Source organism: Centropristis striata, chromosome 21 (genome assembly GCF_030273125.1).
Source record: "Centropristis striata isolate RG_2023a ecotype Rhode Island chromosome 21, C.striata_1.0, whole genome shotgun sequence".
NCBI classification, from domain to species: Eukaryota; Metazoa; Chordata; class Actinopteri; order Perciformes; family Serranidae; genus Centropristis; species Centropristis striata.
In genome coordinates, this window is record NC_081537.1 from 16,860,183 (window position 1) to 16,885,366 (window position 25,184).

The window sequence follows — 25,184 nt, forward strand, 5'->3', positions numbered from 1 at the left end:
CATGATTTAAGCCATCCTGGAAGCAACCCAACCACTCTCACAGTGAGGCGTAAAGAGCTTAGGATGGGAGGGGATGGATGTGTCTCCCCCCAGCCTCTAGCTGTCTGCCTCAACTGAAATATGAGGTTGTAACTCACTTGCCCCCAAGTCTTGAAAACAAGAGAAAGAAGCTGACAAATAAGCAAAACTGCCTGAAAAATTGAATAAAAGAAAATGGATGTTTTTGTCGAAAAGCAAAAATAACTGATGTCTATCAATGTGCGGAAAGGGGTTTGATTGGAGCACAAGCGATGACTCACCTCTCTGGCAGCTCTTCAGAGAGAGGAGGGGTTCTCATGGAGGGGGGGGGACTCTGCCCTGCTCTAACAATGGAAATGGAAATTCCTGTCATGTGTGAAAATGTAAATTATGTTCTGCATCTGGGGGAGCTGGACATACTGTAACTGTACAGCTGCATGTATTTTTAAAGGTGGAGGGGATGCAGGATGCATGAGGTGTGAGCTCAGGAGCAGGTGGAGGATGTTCCTGAGGTATTAATGTACAAGATTGGACTCATATTCTGCAATCCGGCACAATTTTGATGCAATTAAGTGCACAGAACGAAACCTGGACTTCATGTGAACTTTCAAAGTTGGAACTGCAACAACATCTATTAACCTCCATACATCCATTCATTTTCTCTAAGTGGCCGTGTTAATTAATTAGAGTGAACTTGCCAAAGAAAAGCCTGTGTGATGTAAAATGCCAGCTGCAGAAATCAGGAGTTACCTCATTTACACCTCCTTTATGTCTGCCTTTCCAGCAAGAGAAAAGGGAAAATTTTTGATGAGTTTTGAAGACGATGTAAGCGCTAATACTGCAGCGGTTGCCGGGTCATTGTGTAGCTAATGATTGTTAATGAAATCTGGGGAGCCAAATTCGTGACGGTTCTGGATTTCTTATCATTACACCACTCATGAATTGGATTTTTGGGACGGGGGTAGGATGTTATCCCCAATCTCCTCTCCCCAGATTCCCCTGCTCTCTGAATATAATGCTGCTGCACAAAACTAATTATACTCCACCAATTGTTTTTGCCAAATTAGATCCTGTTGAAAACATGGCCGCCAAACATAGAGAAGTTCCAAATTAGAAATGCCTTCCCTCCCCCACTTGCCCCCTGGGGGTAATTATCACACCTGATACTTGCTGGTGTCCAAAACCAATAGTGGGATTGCTGCAAGAATTTGGCCCAGTGAGAGCAGAGCATGAAGGATCAAGCAACTCTCAATCTGTACACTCTGCAGGCACAGATGGCAACAGGTCAAGACTCCATCAAATAAATATGTCAAAGCAACACTAACATTTGTCTGTGTGCTGCGCTGAGGGCAAAATATAATGATGTTATAAATCTAGACAGCCTCCAGACACCATCCAAAGGAAAGACAGTCTCAGCGTTTGCATTACAATTAAGAAGCCAGCATCAATTCAGTCCTTAAAGTTTCAAAAAAATCCTAGTATTTTTTTGTTTTAAACCAATTATCAGCGGGCAAAAGGTATATTTCCTGCTGCATGAAAAAACTGACCCGACAGTTTACAGTAAACAAGGCCCTCTTGGGAAATTTACAGCTTGGAAATTATTCTGTTCACAAAAAAGTGAAGAGAAAAATTGGATGAAAATGCAAATGAGCTGCTGATTATGCACCAGGGTCTAACTAAAAAAGTAAAAAGTAGACTAAGAGTCTACAGCCATGTCATAGTCGAACAAACATCTGACTTTCACCCAGGAGAACAGAGCTCGTGGCCCATGTGTAAACAAAAGTTAACAATGTGATTTAAACAAAAACTTCCGTGCATCACATTTTTACGTAATTATATCACTTCAGGTAGTGACTTCACCCTTGAAACTACTTCACCTCTAGTATTTACGTACATTTATTAACTTTTTAAATTATCTTTTAGAACACCTTACCAGGAAGTTTTTTGCCCTAAACCTGTCAGTGGTATTGCAGCCTAAATTCAACCAAACTGAACTTTTTTCCCATTTTTTTTTTACTAGCGTCGTATTCTGTTGTTTAGGTTGGAGATCTTGTTGGTTTCCCGTACGATAACATTTGCTAATTGGAACCAATGTCACTAGTTTCACAGGTTAGATGTCCAACTTATTTTAAAAAAATTAAAATTTTGACCTGATGAAATGCAAAATGAAACGATAAATATGCTGCACATGACACGCAGGACATATAAGTAGTTCAGAGTCAGAGCAGGGATTGCATCGACACAGCTCTCATTCTCAACCGTCACATACAGATGCTTGCCGTCACTTTTTAATGCACTGGCTACTTGAACGAACATGCTCCAGCTCCAGCAACATAGTACAGAGAAGCTCAGATTACAACACACATGACGGCAGCATGACTTCATTCCCTGGTCAGGATGCCATTACTCCACTATCCTATATATTAACATGGAAAATAGTTGTTTACTGCTATATTAATGCTCTGAGTGTCATGTACAGCACCTTTAACAGCTCATAAAAGTCATGAAGATACATCCTGAAGGGGACACGAATGTCTGAAACGACCAACAGAGAAATATTGCAAGTAATTTTACCAGTTTGATTAAATAATCAAAAAAAAGGATGGATTTATTCTTTTAATTTTAGTTCAATGACCTCTGGAGGTTTTGTAAACTGTTTGGTTTGTTTGTTAGTCAGCAGTATAACCGAGAAACTAATTTCTCAATTTCCATGAAACTTGGTAGAAGGGTGAAGCATGGGCCAAGAAGGAACCCATTAAATATGAGAGCAGATCCAAGTTGCGACGCACAAATCATTTCTCACTTTCATTAACATTGCATGATAGGGCATGGCCTTGGGGGAAATCTTCCCTCTCTAAGTGCTCCTCTAGTTTTTTCTTGTTCCATGATACAAACTCTAATTTTTAGATTATTTTTAAGTACTGTGATATTCTTACTGCACTGATTTATTCACTTGGATTCAGCAAAGAAAGTCCATCAGACTCAATCATAGACAGAGGCGACTTAAGATGTTCTTTGCTTTAACTGAGGACAACAAAAGCAACAAAATAACTTTAGTCTCACATGGCATTGTTTCCCTCTGCAAGGCCCTGACAAAACAGGCCTGGCAGCTGCTGTCACCCGAAAATAGCGGCAGACTTAGAGACGGGCAGAGAGCCGAGTGACGCTCCCACGGTGTTCACTCTGTTGCACTGGGCGCGGTGAAAGTAACACACGATCCCGCTGGCACCGGAGTCCACAGGTGGCAAACAGCCTCCTGTCTCTGTCACAATGCCACGGGCATGTTGGTGGAATATCTGTTACATACAACAACAGTGACGTCCTGAAGCCAAGAGTCAACCGGGAATGTCAAGAAAAGGGCACTTGGAGTAAATGCTGTCTGAGTCCTTTCAAGCTGAGCTGAACACTGTGGAAAATGCATGATAATAAAGCAGCACTAAGCTCAATTCTCAGTCATATAAAGGACAAGCGCTTCCATCACTTCAGAATGGCACTTTTCTGCTGCTGCACTGCCAGAGAGGAGAGCAAGTCCCCCACAAAAGTGTTTACTCTTTTTCTCCCTCTTTTTTCACACTCATCAGACAAAAAGCTTTTCCATGTAGTGGTACAATTGCCGCTGATCGCCAAGCCCCTTAGAGGAGGAGGTGAGCAGGTTTGTCCGCCTGATGAAAGTGCCCTTCTGGCCCACCTATAATTTGGTTCAGAGCTCCTTCCTCCCCTGCGGCTGCTCCCCGGCGACATCAAATCTAGACAGCGGTCAAGACAGAAGATGACCTGTCACACAATAGGACTTCCTCCACATGTTGACCCCAGTAATCCTAGACTGCTCTGAATCTGCAGCACATTTTTCGTTTGGCAGCTGGTAATGATAAGGTAGAGGTGACTCTGCAGACACCTTTTGAACACTTTTTAACCTGTAAAGGTTCCAGATAGTTTAAAAAAAAAAAACAGCAGTTGCAGCCTCCTCCATGCTGAAGCCCTGATCTTTCTTCAAGAACTTGTTTTCTTTTGCACATTTTTGTAGTTTTGATGGAGTAAATCACACAAATGTGAAAAGGAAAAAGTCTTCTGGGACAATTGCTGTATAACAGTCTGTATCAGAAAGTTACAAAAACATTGTTTGATGGTCCAATAATACTACAGACTTTATCAGCATATTTAATATGTATATTTAAAAATCCATCACTTCTTCTCAGAGTCATATCTCAGCCAAACCAAAATGCACAGATCTCATACACATAATCTCATATTCAGTTGACCCTACATTGTAAATGAGAGCAGTTTCTCTGATATCCATTGGGGACAAAAAATTAAAAAGTTGCCAAACTTTTTCTTATAAATTACATTTGCAGCGAGAAACTATAAAAATAGAAATTGTCAGATTTCAGCTGTTTTTTGTTTTGTCTTGTTTTCCTATGACAGAAGCAAAAAAGTGTCTTGAAACTGCTTGGGGTTGCAGTTTCAAGCTCTTGCTCTTTAAAACAAAATAGAATTTGCCTCATTATCCTCATATTAAGGCTTTTCTAATGGATCAAATTAATCCTGCTTGTTTTTTCTGCTGAACATCTATTGTCACTTGCAAACAGAAAGAGCCAGTGGCTTATGTAGCATGACTTTCCATGGTGCAGATTTGCCATTAATATAAAGAGTCATACATATAGTCCCAGGAATATGGTTTTTATATTCCTACTAACTAAAACATTTGGACACAGGCAAATAACTGCAAGTTATTTTAAATTGCATAAAACTTTTTTTTCCATTAAAACCATCCTTGAACATGTATCGCACCCGATCGCACCACTAATATGTCAGATTATATCACTTCTAAGCAGCCTGACTTATAATATAGTGACTATGTCAGAATCATTTAAGGTTTAAAAATCTTTTTTTTTAAATAAAAAAATAGAAAGTATTTTTTTCATAAAAATTTAAATTTAAAATGTAAAATGTAATATATATATATATTTTTAAATATATCAATGTCATGCGCAACCATTGCATTTTATATGTAGGTCTTTCCAATATACATAAAAAAAGTTTTAACGTGCATTTTTTTTTGCAAGATGAGTGAATTATCCTGATTGAACCATGATCTTTAAGAGGTAAAGGACACCATTCCACTATTTTTTTTATTGAAATGGTTAGTAATGGAGATAATGATGAAATATAAACAACGTTTATTGGGATTTTTTAGTTTTGGACACATTATAATATAATGTGATAATTAAACATACCCCGGGTCAAATTGACCCACGAACATTATTGCTGTTTCTGAGAAATGAACATAACAGGAGGGTTAAATAAGGTGAGCTTAAACTGAGCAAAACTAACTAACAATACTAAAGAATCAGAGACAACTCATCCAAGTCTTTTAACATCACTGACTCTGATCTACCTGTGACTGTGACTGGGGTTACGGGGCAAAGACTGCAAACTGAACAGTGCCAGAGGGCGGCTCTGTGCTTCCATTAATAGAAAACCTTTCTCTGGCCAGAATAATAGCTCTGCGACATCCCAGCTCCCCTCCCGTGGACCTCTAGAACGGAGCACACGTGGGCTAAATGTCACTCAGCGGGATCCCATCATTTAAGAGAAATCACATTTTCCCTGAGAATACACTAACCTCAGACTCGCTCCATCACACACTCCTATCTTGACGATTACATTTTCAAGGGAAGGAAATAGATACGTGACATTACAGGGGACCCGCTGGGTTTTTTGGCACCGGTACAAGCTGCAGCCACCTGTTCAGTCCCAAAAGCGAGTTTTGTTTGTTTTGACGTGAGCAAACAGTAATGTGATGACATTTTTACTGAATAGGGTGGTCTTGTATGATCCAAAACTGGCCGGTGGGGGGGGAAGGGAAATGCAATAATGCATAAAGTGACAGATGGGATCCTTGCGTGTCCCCAATCTGGGGGAAACCATGCTCTTACATAGAGCATGCTGCTGATCTGAAATGAGACAATAAACACAAGGCCTCTTCTTTGCTGTTTTTATGTTAGTGCACGAGGAGCGGAGCGCTGATCTCCAGCAGATAAACCTTTACAGACTTAAAGGTCATCGGGAAGTGTCCTCCCTGCTAATCAAATAGCCCTGAAGGCAAGGTTTGATCTTTTACAATCTGCTGAGACACGGAGCCAGCCGGGCAAATGAACATCAGGCCTGTGGGCCATCCACAGGGCGGCCTGCACCTGTTTATCACTCAACACACACAGTCGGAGGTAAACAGCTCGGTGCACGGAGAGGAACATGTTTGGTTGAGGCGTGTCACGCTGCAATTGTTGAGGATAATACCCGAAATTTAAAATGCCAGATTATAAGAAGCCAGACTAATTAATGTCATGCGACAAACACATAACCCTCTAATGAAGAAGCTATCTGATGGCAAGATCAGAAAGTGACGCTTGGGTCGTGTACTTCAAACAATAACAAGCTCCTCAACCTTTGTCGCAGCCTGAGTTTCTAGAGCTAATTGAATTGACACATTCAGTGAAAATGTGATTTATGAGTAGTCTACGTAGTTGAGTTTTTTATATTTGTCATCACATGTGAGGTTTTATAAATGTTTACCATTACACACATTTAAAAGCATCTTTAAAGGGACAGTTCACACCAAAGTCAATGTATTTTCCTCTTACCTTTTTTTCAGTTTTTATGCACCACATATCTGGAACAAACTCCCAGAAAACTGCAGGTCTGCTGAAACTCAACTCTTTTAAATCGAGATTTAATACTTTTCTGTTTGCCACTGCCTTTCAGTAATACTGCAGTGTAACTTTTATCCCTTTGATGTTTGATTTTTTTTTTTAATATTTTTATCAGCTAGTTTTCAATTTTCAAAATTTTATATTTGAATGTACTTTTATATTATTTCCCAAATATTTTATCTGCTCGTTTTCAGTCTTACATTTTCATATTTGAATGTCATTTTATATAGGTCTCTTTCTAATGCTTATAATGTTTTGTGTAAAGCACTTAGAACTACCCTGTTGTTGAAAAGTGCTATAAAAATAAACTTGACTTGCCTTGCCTGTAGTGCTATTTAACATCTGAGACAACAATGTCTCTTTCCAAAAATCATAACCCAGTTACTCAATATAATCCACAGACATTATCCCTTTTTTTCCTCCTATTTCCCTTTTACCTAACTGCACCCACCAATAACGCAGCAGGAAGTATGCCTTAATAATGGACATTAAAGGACAACAAGCTAATGCTCGTCACACTGCAGGATGTAAACATTAATGGCGACTGAGCTGTAATGTGAACCAGCTCATGTGAACAAGCAGTATCAAGCTATTCCTTTATCAGACGGCCATGGTAACTCACCACCAAAACAATCTAGATAAGGAAAAGGAAAAACATGTGTTTTTGATTTTGAAGAGACTTTTAAGTAAGCAGTTGTGTCCTTGTTTTTGTGTTTGCTTTTTTGTCTGAATTATATTCCTTTTCTTACTTACTTCTATAACAACGATTCTGAAGAGACGAGCTTTATAAGTAATTGAGTCTGCAGGGACATCAACCACTGTCTGCTTGACAGATTCATAACCTGCATCAAAATTGCAAAATACTGCAGGCACCCTGCAGTCGAGCGTCCTTTTGCATAATCAATGTCTCAATTGTCTTTTAGGGTTAAGATTTATTCACTCCTTCACTTCATGCACATCTAGACTAAGATTCATTACAAGACATGCTATTCACTTGGATTCACATGCAAATAATTTGCTCCTCCCTGAATATGGAGAGGTAAAGTTAAAAAAAAAAACAATCGATTCAGCCTCTCCCGGGCTTTATTAATAAGAGCTATAGTATAAAACAGGTAAACATTAATATCCTGGAGTCAGAGCTGTTTCAGAATATTTCAACAGCAAATAGGCTGCTTGCAAAATCTATGTTTTTAAAGAGAACAACAACGTGGGTGAAGATGTGGGAATAGCAGCTCGGCAAACACAGCTAGATGCATAAAATAAGAAACACTCACACACACACACACACACACACGTACACGTACGCGTAGAAACACACTCTGCCTTTCACTTAAGCCTACCCATACTCTTACTCCAGTAAAATTCCCTCTCAGATGGCCTGGAAATAGGCTTTAAATGTGCCCCCCCCTAAACAGGCTGACATAGAAAACACACATCTGCCGTGTTTAGGTAAGCAGCAGTTGCCATGGTTACAGACGAGCACTTGCTAAACAGTTGTGTGTCAAGCCATCATTGAGACAGGGCACTTAAGCTGCACACACACACACATAAACTGAGAAGAGCGTTGGTGGTTTAAAGTGAAAAACAAGGAAACACAGGATGTCACGCTTCTGTTAGCAATATGTTGCTGTCACCATTAACCATCACTTGCGTCTGTGCTCAGGACAAACTGATAGAAGCTGCCGTGGGGACGACCTGAGTTCAGCCTGAGTCATCAGAGTTTCACATGACATTTGGAGGAAGATGAAGAAAATGTGCTGTTTTTAGACTGACCTTGGAGCAAAAAAAGGGGTTTTATTCCGTTCCTGGTATTAATCACCTCCCTGCAGAAGCTTACGGCTACACACATCATCTCAAAACAACAACAACAAATGTTTCACTTCGCTGGATTTTAAATGACAACGTACACCGAAAGCAGCAACATTTTCACACAAACATGGTGCACATTTTATGACTAAGGCACTTGACATGAAGTGTTTGTCACAGTGAAAGACTTTTTAAATAAATATTTTTTTGTTCACAACAACTAGAGCCAGATTCGATGGTTTTCCTTTCTTATCTTTCCAGCAATGTCAGTAGCAAACGAATCATTCTTTTTGCACGACGAAGGGATTAACTTGATTCACAAGGAGTGAATTCAATATCCTGTTTCTGTATGGTGCATGAGAGCCAGGTATCATCCAAAAGCTGCTGCTCCAGACTCTTGTTGAGCGTGAGTCGTTCAGTGCACACACCCTGAGCTGGAGAAAATTTGTGCATGAGCACACACCCACTACTGGCTGGTTCTGACCAAGCATTCGTATGGCCCTGTTGAAACCTATGAACATGCATCTTGGATCTAAATGCAGGTGGACAGCTCTGTTCACATCTGGCATTATGTGTCTCCACTTGCGTCTTGAGTGACGTGTGATTGGATCACTTCCCCGCTCTTTAAGAAAACAAACACGTAGAGAACAATACAGCAAATGTTGCTACATAACATAACCGGAATGTAAGTGATATCTTACATATTCATGAACTTTATAAACCTTAAAATACAAGATCTCCTGAGACCTATGTGGCCACCGCCTTTGCAGAGCTTCAGAGAGCTCGAGATGAGTTCAGATCAGTGCAGGAAATGGGACAAACACCCACAAATGACCAACAGTATGATAATAACATCTAAAATACACAAAGATTCACTCTCAGTGGTTTCTGTGACATAAAAATACAGCAGCAGCAGGTACCGAAATACATCCCATCCCAGCAGATCCTCTATTTACATGAGGAAACCACTTTCACCCTGTTTATAATCAGCATCTTGGGCGAACAGATCTCAAGTGGACAGATGAGACACAACACCCTTTACACCTGTGTGTATCAAATGATCTCCAAGGGTGTCCAGCTGACCACTTGTGTTCATATTTTGTTACTTTCGCAACTTCTGCTAGGTCAAATGACCCACCACACATTTAGGCCCCGTTCGCACGAGGACGCTCGCGGGTAAAAACGACAAAATATTTTATCGGAAGTGCCTTTCGTTTACACGGTGACGGCGTTTTGGGGGCTTAAAGACGCAAAAATCTGAAACCACCTTCCAAAGTGGAAAAGTTAAATACGCTCCACCGTAGCGTGTCAGTCTACACTGCCAAGACGCAAAACTCTGCTCAGATCTGCTCACGTCACGTATGTGTTTATGTCACATACATGCTCCAGTAAAGGAAAATAAACAAACGTGGGATTATTTCCATGCATCGGACCTTCAAGCTGCTCTGGCAGCTCTAGTAAACTTACAGGAGTCTTTCCACCAAATGTACAGGATCTGTACAGATAGTATTAGTGAACAGAGAAGGATCTGTAAAAACCTCTATCACATTTTGGATGCAGCAATTTGTCGGAGGCGAGCCAGACAGCTGTGGACGAGACCTGGGAGATCTAGTGATGGTGGAGAACTTTGTGGAAGGAGAAGCTGATGAAAATGTGTGGCGTGAAAACTTCTGCATGCCCAAAGATGCTCTTATGGCTTTAAGTGATGGTGCCTGGCATGCATACAATCGAATTTCACACACTTTTGCGTCACCGTATGCACGCAGATTTCCTCCCGAAAATGCTCGTCAAAACGAGGAATAAAAAGTGAAGACGCGACGCCACATTTGCGTCTTCTGTTGAGACCGTCCTCGTGTGAACGGGGCCTTAGATGTCAGATAACAACAACAACAACAACAACAACAACTCAAGTCGCTCGATTTCAACTGTGTTTCTCGGACTAGCTAAGAAGATGTTGGATAAACTGATTTACATGTATAGCCTTTTAATTAATTAATTAATTACATTAGTGGGAATAAATAATTTGAAACTAGCAGACCACTGTATTCTACCCACTGTATTCTACTGTTGGCGCTTTGTCATCAAAACAACCACCACACAGCTGCATTGATGACGTATTTTCCTGTTACGTCCTCCTACAAAATATATGTGGTCAAATGTGTCCTAGACCACCTCGGCAAGTGGTTTGAGTGATCCGATCACAATGTGTCTTGGGGATTCATACACTTGTATTTAGCGCTGACTACTTGGGATCAGATCGCCCAAGACACAATTATACGTGGTCTCTGTCTGAGCGAGCGTATCTCAAACGCGTCCTCAATTGCATTTTTCACACCTGTACTTAAAGCTGTCCACTTGTGACTTGTGTGTGATGTCATTGTCAGGTCTGAACAGGGCCTCTGTGACAAGTTGGCAATGAGTTGTCGGCCTGCACCTCCAGGAACAAGTCGTTGTGTCATGCTAACCCAGCAGCACAAAGCACACCCACTGAGCCAAAACAAGTTGTTAACGAGTACAAACCCACAGTGAGATGTACAGACGCTGAGACACACCGAGTCAAAATTGACAGCTATTTTAGTTTTTAGTCTTTAAATGATTGTGGAATGTAACAGAGTTGCTCATTTATTAGACTGAAAAAGCTAATTGAGCTTGTGGAACATAACGTACTCAACTCTCCAGCAGGAGGGGGCGTGTGGGTGTAGGTGAACTAAAATGAGGCTGTTTGCTAGTCATGGATGAATGACACATACAGGGACACTCAAAAGAACCGGTCTTCTTATCACTATGTGTAGATGTTTCCCCCCCCACTTTTTTTTTCCACAAACATGAACTAAGTGGTTTGTTAATATTCCACATCAAACCACTACGCTTGAGTGTGGCTGCCCACCCAGCATTCATGATTAACAACCTCCACATCCTGAGCCAACTGGAGATGCTGCACCACATTTAGTGGGGTGGGTGAAAAGTGGGATCAGCCCCGAGCACTGCGGCAAGTCTTGGCATGGCGCACCCACTCATGCCATTTCATTTCATCACTCCTCAGTTCTACTCTTTGCATTGCAAAGCACTTACATCCAAATCTTCAAACACTGCTGTAAAATAAAAATCTCCATCAGAAGCAGAAACTGTCATCGACTAGACGCCGTCGACTCCAGAGCAAAGTAAGGATCTGTTAAGTATCTCATAACACGTGTACTCCACATGACACTGTCAACAGACACACCGGGTGCTATGGCAACCACTTCAGCTGACCAGATGCAATTGGTAAACTGTACATGTCCCTCCCTCCCTCCGTCCTTCTGGATCCTTTTTCTCTCTGCTGTCTGAGGGCATTATGGGGTGTATGACCTTAATTCACTCTTTAAATCTCTCCTCTTTTCTGCCCTGGCTTGTTTTGATGTGTCTGCCTCCCCTGTCTGAGAGATAAGCTACCAAGATATGCACTTCAAAAACGTATATTTATGCGTCAGACAAGCAGAAATAAATTCAAGGAACGTTCAAGCGTGCACGATTTGTGGCTTGTCAGCTGCGAGGTCCTGCTCAGCAAGGTATCCTGCCCGTCCTATAATAACAAAACATTTTTCACAAGAAGATATATACTATGAGGGAGTTGAAGCCGAGTGCTGAGCTGTCATGAGGAAGTTGGGGGGTGATCATGATCGGCTGTCACGCTTCATCTCACTGACGTCTTAACCGACGGCCTGCTACACGTAGGCTGAAGTAGCGCGAGATGTCAATCAAGGATTAAGCCAAAATGATGACTGAGTGTGAACTCACCAGGACTCTTCCTGTCAATGTCTGAGCCGATATCATGACTCCGGCCCAGTCTTTGACCGAGGTCATCCAGCCCACCTCACTGGCTGCCGGGTCGTCCTTGTCCGTGCGCTTGATGCCATCGCCTGTGGTGATCCGATGGACCTCCTACAAGGAAAAAGATGCAGAAAGCAAACGTTAAAAAACTGACATTTGGACAGTCAACAATTAATTTTAGTTTGTTGTCTTTTTCACGTTACACACACTATTTAAACTCGTAAGGCACTGAGGTTTCCCTCATTTACAATGACGACGAGTACATTTACAAAGTACAGAAATACAAATTCAAAATACAGATAACAGACAAGGTAAATAAATAAGCAAAAATGCTATTTAAAATGACCGAAGCTAAAAAAAATAAAAAATTATGGACTTTCCTGCAACTTTTTGCAGGAAAGTCCATAATCAAGCTACGAAATTGAAAAAATGTTATGGCCGTATTGATCCTCAGCGTAAGCTGAAGATTATTCCAGGTCGTGGGGGCATTAAAACAAAAGGCTGACTTCCCAAGTTCAGTCAGCACATGGGGAACTGTGAGAGTAAACCAGTTACTGACAACTTTTATAAAACTTGGAATCCCATTCTTTCCCTAATTTAGTCCATTTCATCGTTAGATGATTAACATAGATGGTTCTAATTAGGATAAATTGATGTAACTTTTAAATGGCGAGTAATTGTTTTTGGTATACTGATTTGGTGGTCAAACTCTAGGCACAACATACACAAATTGTTATAGCTATTTTTTGTTTGTTTTTTCCAAGCATTCTGTGTATCTCCTCTAAATGTCCCATTTTATTATATTTATTTATTTATTATTATTTGTTTTGTTTGGTTTTATGTGTGTGGATATATACAGTACAGGCCAAAAGTTTGGACACACACCTTCTCATTCAATGCGTTTTTCTTAATTTTCATGACTATTTACATTGTAGATTCTCACTGAAGGCATCAAAACTATGAATGAACACATATGGAATTATGTACTTAACAAAAAAAGTGTGAAATAACTGAAAACATGTCTTGTATTTTAGATTCCTCAAAGTAGCCACCCTTTGCTTACTAGAATATAAGACATGTTTTCAGTTATTTCACACTTTTTTGTTGAGTACATAATTCCACATGTGTTCATTAATAGTTTTGATGAATTTAAATGTCAATAGTCATGAAAATAAAGGAAACGCATTGAATAAGAAGAAGATTAAGAAGGTGTGTCCAAACTTTTGGCCTGTACTGTATATATATATATATAGGGGTGGGGGGTGGGTTCTAAAAGAGGGAAAAATGGGTGAATTGTACCCTTACTCATTGAATATGTATTATGTCCTGACAACCCTTAAGTACAGAAGTAAGTACAGTACTTGAGTAAATGTACTTAGTTACATTCCATCCCTGGTCACTAATAGCAACGATAAGGGACTCGCGGACCAGCAGATCTGACTTTCTGAAACCTTTGAAATTAACAGGAAAAAAAGTAGATTATTGCTGCCAAAGGATTTTCGACCAGTTATTAAATCAAAGGGCTCACTTACTTTTTCCACAGCACTATGAATGTTTAATGGATGTGTTTAATAAAAACATGAAATATGAGAATTGTTTGTGTGGTATTAGGTTAAGCACATTGTGTTTGTCTATACTTGGGACTTAGATGTAGATCAGATTACATTTTATACTAAATGAATGCAGAAAACTAGCCACACAATTTTCTTGCCACTGTATGTACTGAATTATTATTTATTATTACAGTAAATTGCGCACAAGCAAAAAGAACAAGAATTACAATTCAGACGGTAATATTTTAAATGCAGAACTGATCCAAACTTGAATTCCAGTATAATGTTTGTAGTATAAACATAGAATTGGTCTGAATAGATTGGCCCCATTCCAGCAATTCAAGTCATATATTCTCATTATCCCATATCAGTATTGTTATCTGTGTATCCCTAGCTACAAACACAATAGTCGTTTGCACATAAATGCTTAAGGCCTTTACACAAGAGCCTTTTTCCTGTTCGGCTGGATCATTCTTAGGAAAATCCGCCCTCATAGGAAAAGAATTGTGCAGTAGCAGTTTTTTATAAGATAAATATTTATATTTGCCGACTTTCTCAACAAATTTGTGTACACCAAGCTGCATGGACACCAATAAAGATAGTAGCCAACAGGGAGAACCACATGGTAGTAGTGCTCTAGTCAAGGTTGGTTTCTTTGTTAAATTCTGTTAGTGATGTCCAGGAGTGCAGAAGCTGTGAGTCCAAAGAGTCAGAGATTTTGAGTGTAATGTGATGTTTGTATGTGATGTAAGTGTAAGTGTATCAATAATGATAAGAAACAACACAAACACCAATTAGCAAATAGTTAAAAACAGCAGTACAGCTAATAATTATGGGATTTTTTTTCAGCTTCTGCACTGAAACAGTAAATGCAATATTGTTGTTTATATGAAAGATCTACTATGTTCACCAGCTAATCGCTAACTTTGTCTGCTGTAGTAGGCTTACTGGGAAAGTAGATACCAGGATTGCATTTCCTGTTGTAATATATATTGAATTGTAACTGTACTATACAAACTACACATAGGCCTATTTTCATATATTAAAATATTGATTAGTGCAGCTTTAAAGTTCTGATGGCCAATTATGTTTATATTTCCCTGCTGCTTCTGGATAAAGATGTTGCTAAAACAAAACAAGGAGCTGAAAGACACTAAAATAATTCAAAGTGATTGATTAGATCAGCTTTAAGTTAACATACAGCAGTAAAATGCAAACAAAAACCAAACACTGATAACAGAAAGTACCACCTACGTTTTTGTGATTGATTGACAGCTGTGCAAAAGCAAAATATGAACAACTGCTCGATACCTAAAATGCACCACTTCACAAACATAAATGCACACTTCTTATTATAGTGCCCAGGCTCAAGGGTTCCAAAATAAGCCCACACACATGCATGCAAACATGCATACAGTAAACATACAGAGTGAGAGCAGCAGAGAGACTCCAGGAGTGTATCCATGGCAGCCACTGAGCTCCTGGTGTTTCTGCTCCACTGAGTGGGCTGCCTGCCTGCCTGCCTGTCTCTCCACCTGTCTGTCTGTCCTTTTGTCTGTCTGTCTATCTGTCTGTCTGCTGGGACTGGCATGATTCACAGAGCAGGAAATCGAGACAGGATGCAGAGGTTAGCCGTGCTCCCTGATGAAACACCCCACAGCCTGAAGGCTAACACGACTAAGACTCTTTACCCTGTGACATCCTACTCCTCCTCTACCTTAATAGTGTCACACATCACTCTCTCTGAGGCCTTTCTCCTGCAGCTCTGCTCGTCATGTGGGATTAGCAGATGCACTTTACATAGTTGGAGGGGGAAAAATAACTGCTCTCAGTTGAAAGTTACAGTTTGTATGGATTCCATTAGCACGTGTGCAGCATGTAAACTATCGCAACATCGTCTTTTTTGTTGTGGTGTTAATGCTCAAGATCTCAACATGCCACAGATGCATCATGGGCATGCAGCATGTGTTGTGCTTCCACTCCATCATAAATCTTTGTAAAGCTGGAGAGGCTGCAGCACCACTGAAATAAGGGAATGAATAGGGTCTGATTTAGAACAGTATCACTGAAGTATATGATGGCCACTCCCATGCTCAATTATGTCTCGTAAGTTGTAGCAATTTTTTGGGTTGATATCATTGGCCACACAGATGTCGTGCTAAATTAGACCATTTTTTACATCTTGATAAAGGATATAAATGGTCAAAAATACCTCAAAAAGACCACATTTAGACAGCAAGACCCTGAGGAACACCAAAGAATAAATCAATGCTATGAATTGGTATCAAGTTTTTTGGAGATTTCTGTAAGAATGGCATTTTTTGTGGTTGTATGGCAAATACTTCTGTTCTGGAAGTTGCTCAGAACTGATATATCCAGAAAGGGCACCCATCTTCTTAATGCCCTCTGTCCATTAGCATGTGTGCAGTGTGTAAACTATTGCAACAGTCTTTTTTGTTGTGGTGTTAATCCTCAAGATTTCAACATGCCACAGATGCATCATGGGCTGCGTGTACCCGGGATGGGGTGGCCGGTCTCGAAGAACTCCTGGCATGCAACCATGCAGCATGTGTTGTGCTTCCACTCCACCATAAATCTTTGTAAAGCTGGAGAGGGTGCAGCATCACTGAAATAAGGGAATGAATGAATGAATGAATAGGGTCTGCAACATGGGGTACTATAGGGCACCCATTTGTTATGAGACAACAAGGGAAGAATAACTGAAATCCTTGGCGTACAGGTTGATAGTATTATATATTACTAAATCCCATTGGTTCTATCATAAAACAGCTGGGCACTATAGTATTAGGAAATGTTACAGAGGCAGGAGTAAATGGAGTGTTTGTTTGGGACTATTTTTAGCTGCAGATTTGGTGCGCTAATGAGTATTTATGGCAGCAGGGTGCTGTATAAGGGATCAACTTAAAATAAACTACAGCACCCATGCTCATCGTAATGAAGGGAGCATGTCACCCACTGTTGCACTTGGTGACATGCTACCTTCATTATAAAAAGTCGATTCCAATTACATCATTTTCCTCAGCAGAGCAGCAAATATCTATTTATCCGCAGTTGAAATTAGGTAATGGCTACTGTTTTAGGAAACTACTGAGGCTTTTTAGAAATTAAAGTTTATACAATCTTAGTTTTAGTTTGGTCATTCATACAAAGTATAGCAGGTTGATTGTACAATAACAAGAAATATTTTTAAAATGTAATGGGAGGATAAGTAGTATATTGCAGGTTTTGGTCTTTTTATGGTCTTTTACCTGATTTTACTTATGCTTTAGGAGTTTCTGAACAAAAGTGGAGGTCAATAGCACAGAGGATATTTCAGGAAATACTTGTGTCAAGAATAGGAAAGACCAGTGGTGGAAGAAGTTTTCAGATCCCTTCCTTAATTAAAAGTACTAATACCACACTGCAGAATTACTCCACTACGAGTAAAAGTCCTGCATTCATGTTTTACTTAAGTAAAGTACAAAAGTATCAGCATCAAAATGTACTTAAAGTATTATAATTATACTAATATAATAAATATAATAAAAAGTATTTAAGTATTAAAGTAAGTATACTTTTATACTTAAAGTAAAAGTATTCCCTATGCAAAACGGCCCCTCTCAGATTGTTTTATATATTCCAAATACATTATTAGCTTTTTAATAATGATGCATTTATTAATGATGTCAAGGTAGGGCTAATTTAACTACCGTCATGTGGTTCAATTTATAAACCTGTGTAATCATTTTAAATTGATATATTTCTTCATGTTAAATCTCAACCTGAAAAGTGTCTAAAGCTGGCAGCTAAGTGTAGTGGAGTAAAAAGTACACTTTTTGCCTCAAAATGTAGTGGAGTAGAAGTATAAACTTATATAAAAGGGAAATACCCAAGTAAAGTACAAGTACCTCCAAATTGTACTTAATCACAGTACTTGAGTAAATATACTTAGTTACATAGCACCAATGGGAAGGACTAATACTTTGACATTTAAATATAAAAATAGATATCCTACATTTAAAACTGCACTTAAAGTATATATAGAGTATAGTCATGTTTGCAGTATCATGTATATAATCAACATTTATCAATCAAGACCCCATATTGGATCATTTTCAGGGTTACAACAAATTCTTCTGTACTAATTATGACAATTTATTAATCAAAAACATCAAGTCTTGATGAGTTCAGTGTGTGTTCTGTGCCATCAGATAAAAGTGGAGTAAAGGTTCAATATAGTGGAGACAAAATTATGTATCCATTTTTATACTGTTGGCCTACTTACGTATTTTACACCTTTTAAGGTAAAGAAAAATGGTTTCAGCATGGTCTTCTATAATGGTACCCACCCACACACCACACATTTCAACCGTCTCCATTATTATTACAGAATAGCCGGCTGTGCTTAGAAATTCAATCATGTTCAGAGCCATTAGTCAGAGACAAGCAGGACCACCAGCACACCATGTTAGACTTCCTCCAGCCTGTCCAGAGCCCTGCGGCACTAACCTGATAACACTATAATAACATGTCCAGCTCACTTAGCAGCTAATGCAGCCAATGAGACACAGGGATGGAAAGTTCCGTGAAACCGCAATTTAGAAATGAGAAGAAATAGGTATCGGCTGTTTTATAGTATTATTTGAAAATTGCACTTATTCGAGAATAGCGTCTTAATAAAACGGTTAAAAAGACACTTCGTGAACCAAATGCCCAGAGTCTCCAAGATTACATTACTCATTTATAAAGAGAAAAGAAAAAAAAATCTCATTAGAGATGTCATGAAACAGAGTCTCTGGGGGAATTTAAGTTAAATCTCACTTTTGAATCCCCTTAAGAAGATCAGGGTGAGTGGATCAGACTGTGGGTTAGAGGCTAAAAAGGAAAAGAACAGGCTGTGTGTCCTGCTAGTCAGCAGGATGTTCAATGAGTGTTAAGGAACATAATGTTATAGACATCCAACAAAACAATCTGACCTCCTGCTACGATCCACAAGCTTTTAGTCTAATAAATAAACAACTCAGGTAAATGTCAAAATCAGCAGCAGCATCTCTAAAATGGGAACCTTAAGATTAATCCATAGCCATAGACCTTTAATAAACATTATGTTTGTAGGCATTTATTCATATTTTGAAAGATTAGAGTGCATTAGAGTTTAGAACAGTATCACTGAAGATTATGATGGCCATTCCCATGCTCAATTATGTCTCGTAAGTTGTTGTGGCAATTTTTTGGGTTGATACCATTGGACACACAGATGTTGTGCTAAATCAGACCATTTTTGACCTCTTGAAAATTAATAAAAATGGCCAAAAATACCTTAAAAATACCACATGTAGACAGCAAGACCCTGAGGAACACCAAAGAAAAAATCCATGCTGTAATTTGGTATCAACTTTTGGGGGGATTTCTGTAAGAATGGCATTTTTTTGTGGTTGTGGGACAAATTTAATCTGTTTTGGAAGTTGCTCAGAACCGCCACTTTATTTGTCAATATATCCAGAAAAGCCACCCATCTTCTGAATGCTCTAGGTCTCTAGTTTGTGGTTGAAAAGTTCCATGAGGCTGTGATTATCCTAGAGGTTGCAACAGGTCATTTTATACAATGAGGTCAATTTTTTTTTTTTTAAATGGTCTCACTACAATGAGTTACAGGTGCATCTCAATAAATTAGAATATGATGGAAAAGTCAATTTCCAGTAGTTCAAATCAAACAGCCCCAACCAAGTATTGAGTCATATAGATGGACATACTTTTCAGAGGCCAACATTTCCATATTAAACATACTTTTTAAAATTGGTCTTTTGTAATATTACATTTTTTTCGAGACACTGAACTTTGGGTCTTCATTAAATGTAAGCCATAATCATTATAATTAGAAGAAATTAAATAAATTAAGACATGAAATGTTTCATTCTGTGTGTAATGGATCTATATAATGTGGTATTTCCACTTTTTGAATTGGATTACTGACTTAAATAAACTTTTGTATGACATTCTAATTTATTGAGATGCACCTGTACATCATCAGAAATGAGCAAAAAATGCCTCGTTTGAATCCACCAGTCTCTCAGCTCTCCAGACATACACAATTTATGCAATTCCAACTGTTTAGGGACACCAGTATGCAGAAATATTCAAATATAGCATTTTAGAAAATAACACATTAATACTGAATGCAAAAAAACTGCATGATTGACAGGTCTCCTCCTGCCAATATCTGCTATCCTGCTATCATACATGGTCTAAATGGCTATAGGGATATTATGAGAATATTATAGTGAACTAGTGCAAATGATTTCTTATTTATTAATGTTTCAGCATGTGTTGATATGCAGCCCTGCTGAATTATGTATCCTACCCTCTGCTGACTTTATGAAATATAGAAGACAAAATCAATATCAAATTGAGCGTTTAGGCGTGTTATATTTATAACAGTGGGTTACAAATTGGTTAAATAAACCCTTTAATGAAACAAGACACTAATGGGGCTTAGTGGACACATGTTTCATTATTCTCAGATGATGGACTAAGTGTTTCTTCTCTGAATTATGTGAGGATCTATGGGGAGAGACTTGTTTGTCTGGAGGCAGATGGAGTTTGATAAAGATGTGTTGATGAGTCCCTAATGTTACAACTGGAGAAACCACAGCACAACTCAGAGCCAGAAGAGGTTCAAGTAATCAGTCAGAGGCAGGGAGAAGATGAGGTCAGAAAAACTAGCAGAGGTTGAAAAACCAGGGACAGTAAACAAGTGAACTTGCGGGAAAGCTTGACACAGAGTGAAAAAACAAACTGGCACTGAGAAAGAACAACACACACACTAAACACACAAGGGAGGAAAGGATAATGACAGACAGGTGAAACTAATCAGGGAGACACACGAGCAGGAAGTGAAATGAGAGGAGAGTAGTTAAAATAAAACAGGAAACATGAAACATGAATAAATTAATGAAGGAAACAGGGAAAACCAAAGAGCTGAGGGTGGGGAAGTCCTTTGACTAAACTGTCGGACAACCTGATCACGTTACGCCCACAAGTTAATTAATGACTTCATATAGTTCTACAGTTTATTTCTAACGTGACAGCTGCATATTACACAAATCAGAAACTGATGATGCAGCAGATTTAAACGTTATACACAAGAACTGCATTAAGGTCTGACCCTTTCCCATTATAAAAGGAAAGCACTACTTGGAAATCACTTTACTTTTTGGCCAAAAGAATGTGAAATTTTATTGATTGAATATTGTCTCTGATAAGTACCAGTCGAATAATACATTTTCTAAGCGGTGTTTCATTAGCTGTAATTTACCAGCAGTATAAAATGGACTTGGTAACATGATGGTTTGAAGCCTACTGATTAATGATTTATGGATCTATTAATGTATGCTACCTGTGATTTTATAGAAGTTTAGAGACAGCTTAGGTGAATGTCCAGAGATAAAAAATAAAAAAATACAAACATATTCAGTAATTAAGTTAAAGTGAATAAATAATATACAGTTCCCTCCCAAACTATTGGAACAAGAAGGCAATTTCTAGGTAACTACATCTAGATTTTTTGAAAAACTACAACTGACTACAGTGATGCTTCACTGAAAGGAGGTTCAAGACGATTTCAACGCGAAACTCGGAACAAAAACTGGTCCGGACTAGGTTAGGTCTGCAGCATAGGACAGAATAAAAAAGATCAAATAGAGGCCCCTTTACTGACACAACAAACCTCGCAAACCTACTAATCTCGTAACAAAGAGAAACAAAATGACTAGAAAAAAGGCACAAAATGACCACAATGAGAAACAAAACTATTAAGAAGAAACGCAATATGACTTAAAAGAGATGCTAAATGACTAAAAAGGGCACCAAGAGACATAACAAAGGTCTGAGGGCCTCTGACGCAGATCCAGATAGTTTTCTTTCTAAAACAAAAACACCACAGTTCATACAAAGTGTTCTCTGACTTTTCCTCCAACACGACTCTATGAAACATCTGACCTGATGCATTTATCCCATGGTGCACTTTTCTGTTTTAACGAATAAAGTGACACGGGTTGTGTTGAGGGAAGCTGGTAAGTAGGTTTAATTGGCATCATGCTGTTATCCTGCAGCACTTTAATGACTCACATCTAAAAATGTATGCTGAAAACACACATTGACCGTGATATTTTTAATGCCAGTAAGAGTTCAAAGAGGAATGATTTGTGATTCATGACATGCTTGTGTCCAATTATTCTTTAAAAGAGTCTGATTTCATCTTAAGGTCACATGCAGGAAGATAACCTTAAATGTAAATATGGAGGGTTTTTGACCTGCAGGTTAATCATTATAATCATAGTGTTGTTTATTTTGATAAAAGTTGTATGTTTAGTTATCTACACATCAGTGGAGTTAAACAATCTTCCACTGGACTTTATTTTAATGAAATAAAAATAGACAGGATACATTTTTAATAGCAGCAGACACAAGAAAAGTAGATCTACTCATTACACCCACATCTCCTCTTTGTCACTTTGATCAATAGTCTGAGCCTCCAAATTTAGGTTTCACTATCCCGCCTGAATCCAGTCCTCCTGACACCAGAGGTCATCGATCAACATTGCCGGTCTATTCTCAGGATCCAACATGATCATTCCTCAAACGGCAAGTACATTAAGCCAGAATAGAACATGTGGTTCGTGACACAATTTCTGCAAAAGTGAATAAATTATTTAAAAATGTATTAATATAAATCTCATTAATAATAAATCAATACATTCTCAGAGAAGGAAAAAGTTCCGGAAATATCTCATTGCTGATCTATGGCCCCTCAGCTGTGTGAAGAAAGACCCGCGTCCTTCCAATCAATGAGTCACTGAATGAATGAATACAATTATTTTTTAAATATCTAATATAAATGAATACAAACCGCCAATGAGCAGCTAAACTCAGCTCAGTATGTGGAATCAGTTTTCAATGTGTAAATCACCTGTTAATGAGCATTATCAAAAACTATTGAAAATAGTTGAAAAAAGTGAGAAAAAAGGTTAAAAACTATCTTTACAAGCCATGTCTGTATTACAGAATGGGCCTATTTGGCAAGGAGTACACTAGCCTTCATTTATTTACTCAAAGAGACGAGTACCAATCAGGAAGAGACTCAACAGGACTTCAAAGAAACATAAAATGACTGCAAAGAGAAACAAAGATACTCAGAATGACTATGGTATAGGGTAAAACAATCTCAAAGAGACACAAAAATTTCCACAATGGGTAAAAAAAACAGCTACAAAGTGATGCAAAATGACCACAAAGACGCAAAACAACCACAATAACACAAAAACAACTACAAAGTGACAAAGAACAGCTACAATGAAACAGAAAATGACCACAAAGAGACACAAAATGACTAAAAGAGACGCAAAATGACAACAAAGATGAACAAAATGACAAAAAAGGCACGAAATGACCACCAAGAGACACAAAATGACTAGAAAAAGGCACAAAATGACTACCAAGAGACACAAAATGATTAAAAACGGGCACAAAATGACCACAGAGACACAAAATGATTAAAAACAGGCACAAAATAACTGGTAAGGCAAAAACAAATGACTACCAAGAGACACAAAAAGACAAAAAAAGGCACAAAGTGACAATAAAGAGACACAAAATGATTAAAGAGAGACAAAATGACTAAAAAGAGACGCAAAATGACTTAAAAGAAACACAAAATGACTTAAAATAGGTGCAAAATTTTAACAAAGAGACACTTAATGACTAAAAAAAGGCACAAAATGAATTAAAAGAGACGAAAAATGACTTAAAAGAGACATAATATTACTAAAAAGAGACCAAAACAACTACTTTTTTTTTTTTTTTAACTGCTGCAAAGAGACACAAAGGGACCAAAAAGAGACCCACAGCAGCTATGATAGGTGACAAAACAACCACAAAAAGACACAAAATTACTACAAAGAGACTCAAAACAACCACAGAGATGCAGAACAACGATAAAGTCTGTGTGTCATGCTCGTATGTTGTAGAGGTGGTGGGGCCCACGTTGCTTCTGTGCCCAGGGGCCCCAGAGTCCCATAATCAGCCCATGAGTAGAGTGACTCTATATTTCTCCTACCAGCAGTTATTAAGTGTGATTTCCATTACAAAAATCTAAAGAAATAACACATACATGTATACATACATTATTAAACCCAACATTGTATACTCAACTAGTCTTGCATTAATTAAATGCATCTTTTGTCTTAGTGACTAACAAAAAGCAGCAGACGGCTCTGGCACCGCCGAGATGTTTAACATTTGTATTAATCGGAGACCTGTTGGAGCCCAGATGGCGCAGTGACAGCCAAGCTGCAGCATGCTGCTTATATTATGCAATGTGGGTAGCTAGTACTTGCCTAACTAATTAGAGAGACCATTAAAAAGACATTACAAGGAATATATATACCGTATATATATATATGCTTTCTTCAGAGAATAAAACAGACTGACAGGCTAAATTGCAGAGACTATTGTCAACGGATTGAAGGTCTAGATGTTAAATAAATTATGCTGCCTTCAAGTGCTCCTTCTTCCAAGTTCATATTGAAGTACAGCGTGTTAAAGCACTCGTGGCTGAGCAGAAAATGAAATGGACATGAATAAAATCAAGCTCCGGAAAAAAACGTATTTAATCCTGTAGCAGAGCGCCAGTTTGTGTTTCACAAATGAACAAAAAATGTTAGTTTTAAAAATAACCCATGAGAGAGGATGTAGTTGCAGCATTAATATTCACTCTGCTTGACTTGTTGCCATTGTGTGTGTGTGTGTGTGTGTGTGTGTGTGTGTGTGTTGACAGCAAAGTGCCACTCAGCTATTCCAACTTTCTGACTCGTAATTACCACTGTTCGATCATGAGCACTCGTCTCATAATTACAATATTTCAGACGGCACTTTGAAGCAGCATGAGAGTGACTCTCCATCTGAATCCTCCAATCACCCCCCACGACCCCCGAACACACCCCCCACCCATCCCGCCCACCCTGTGCACCTGACACATGTAAGGACACTGACTCACTGCCAGAAGACACACATGGCAGCCTGACTGTGCGGTGCATAAACTGCCAAATCAAATCAAACATTATTAAACCAGAAACACAATGTGAAGACATCATGTAGTCAATGTTAATTATTAAAAAATACTGGCAGAGCAAGCAACCCTTGCTCCTATCACATTATGTGAACCATACAACAAAAAAAATCTACACTTCAAATGAAACACATTTTTTCTCATATTTCCAGCAAATTAATT

At 38.7% G+C, this 25,184-nt stretch overlaps 1 protein-coding gene across 17 annotated transcripts in view; it reads right to left on the bottom strand.

Moving 5' to 3' along the window:
* Positions 1 to 25,184, bottom strand: part of LOC131959354 (calcium-activated potassium channel subunit alpha-1a) — a 111,971-nt gene that overhangs the window by 79,495 nt on the left and 7,292 nt on the right. For all 17 annotated transcript variants that reach the window (XM_059324537.1, XM_059324538.1, XM_059324540.1 and 14 more), the window contains exon 2: positions 12,312 to 12,455. In XM_059324537.1, the coding sequence (XP_059180520.1) occupies positions 12,312 to 12,455 (144 nt within the window). The remainder of the gene's footprint in view (positions 1 to 12,311; positions 12,456 to 25,184) is intronic.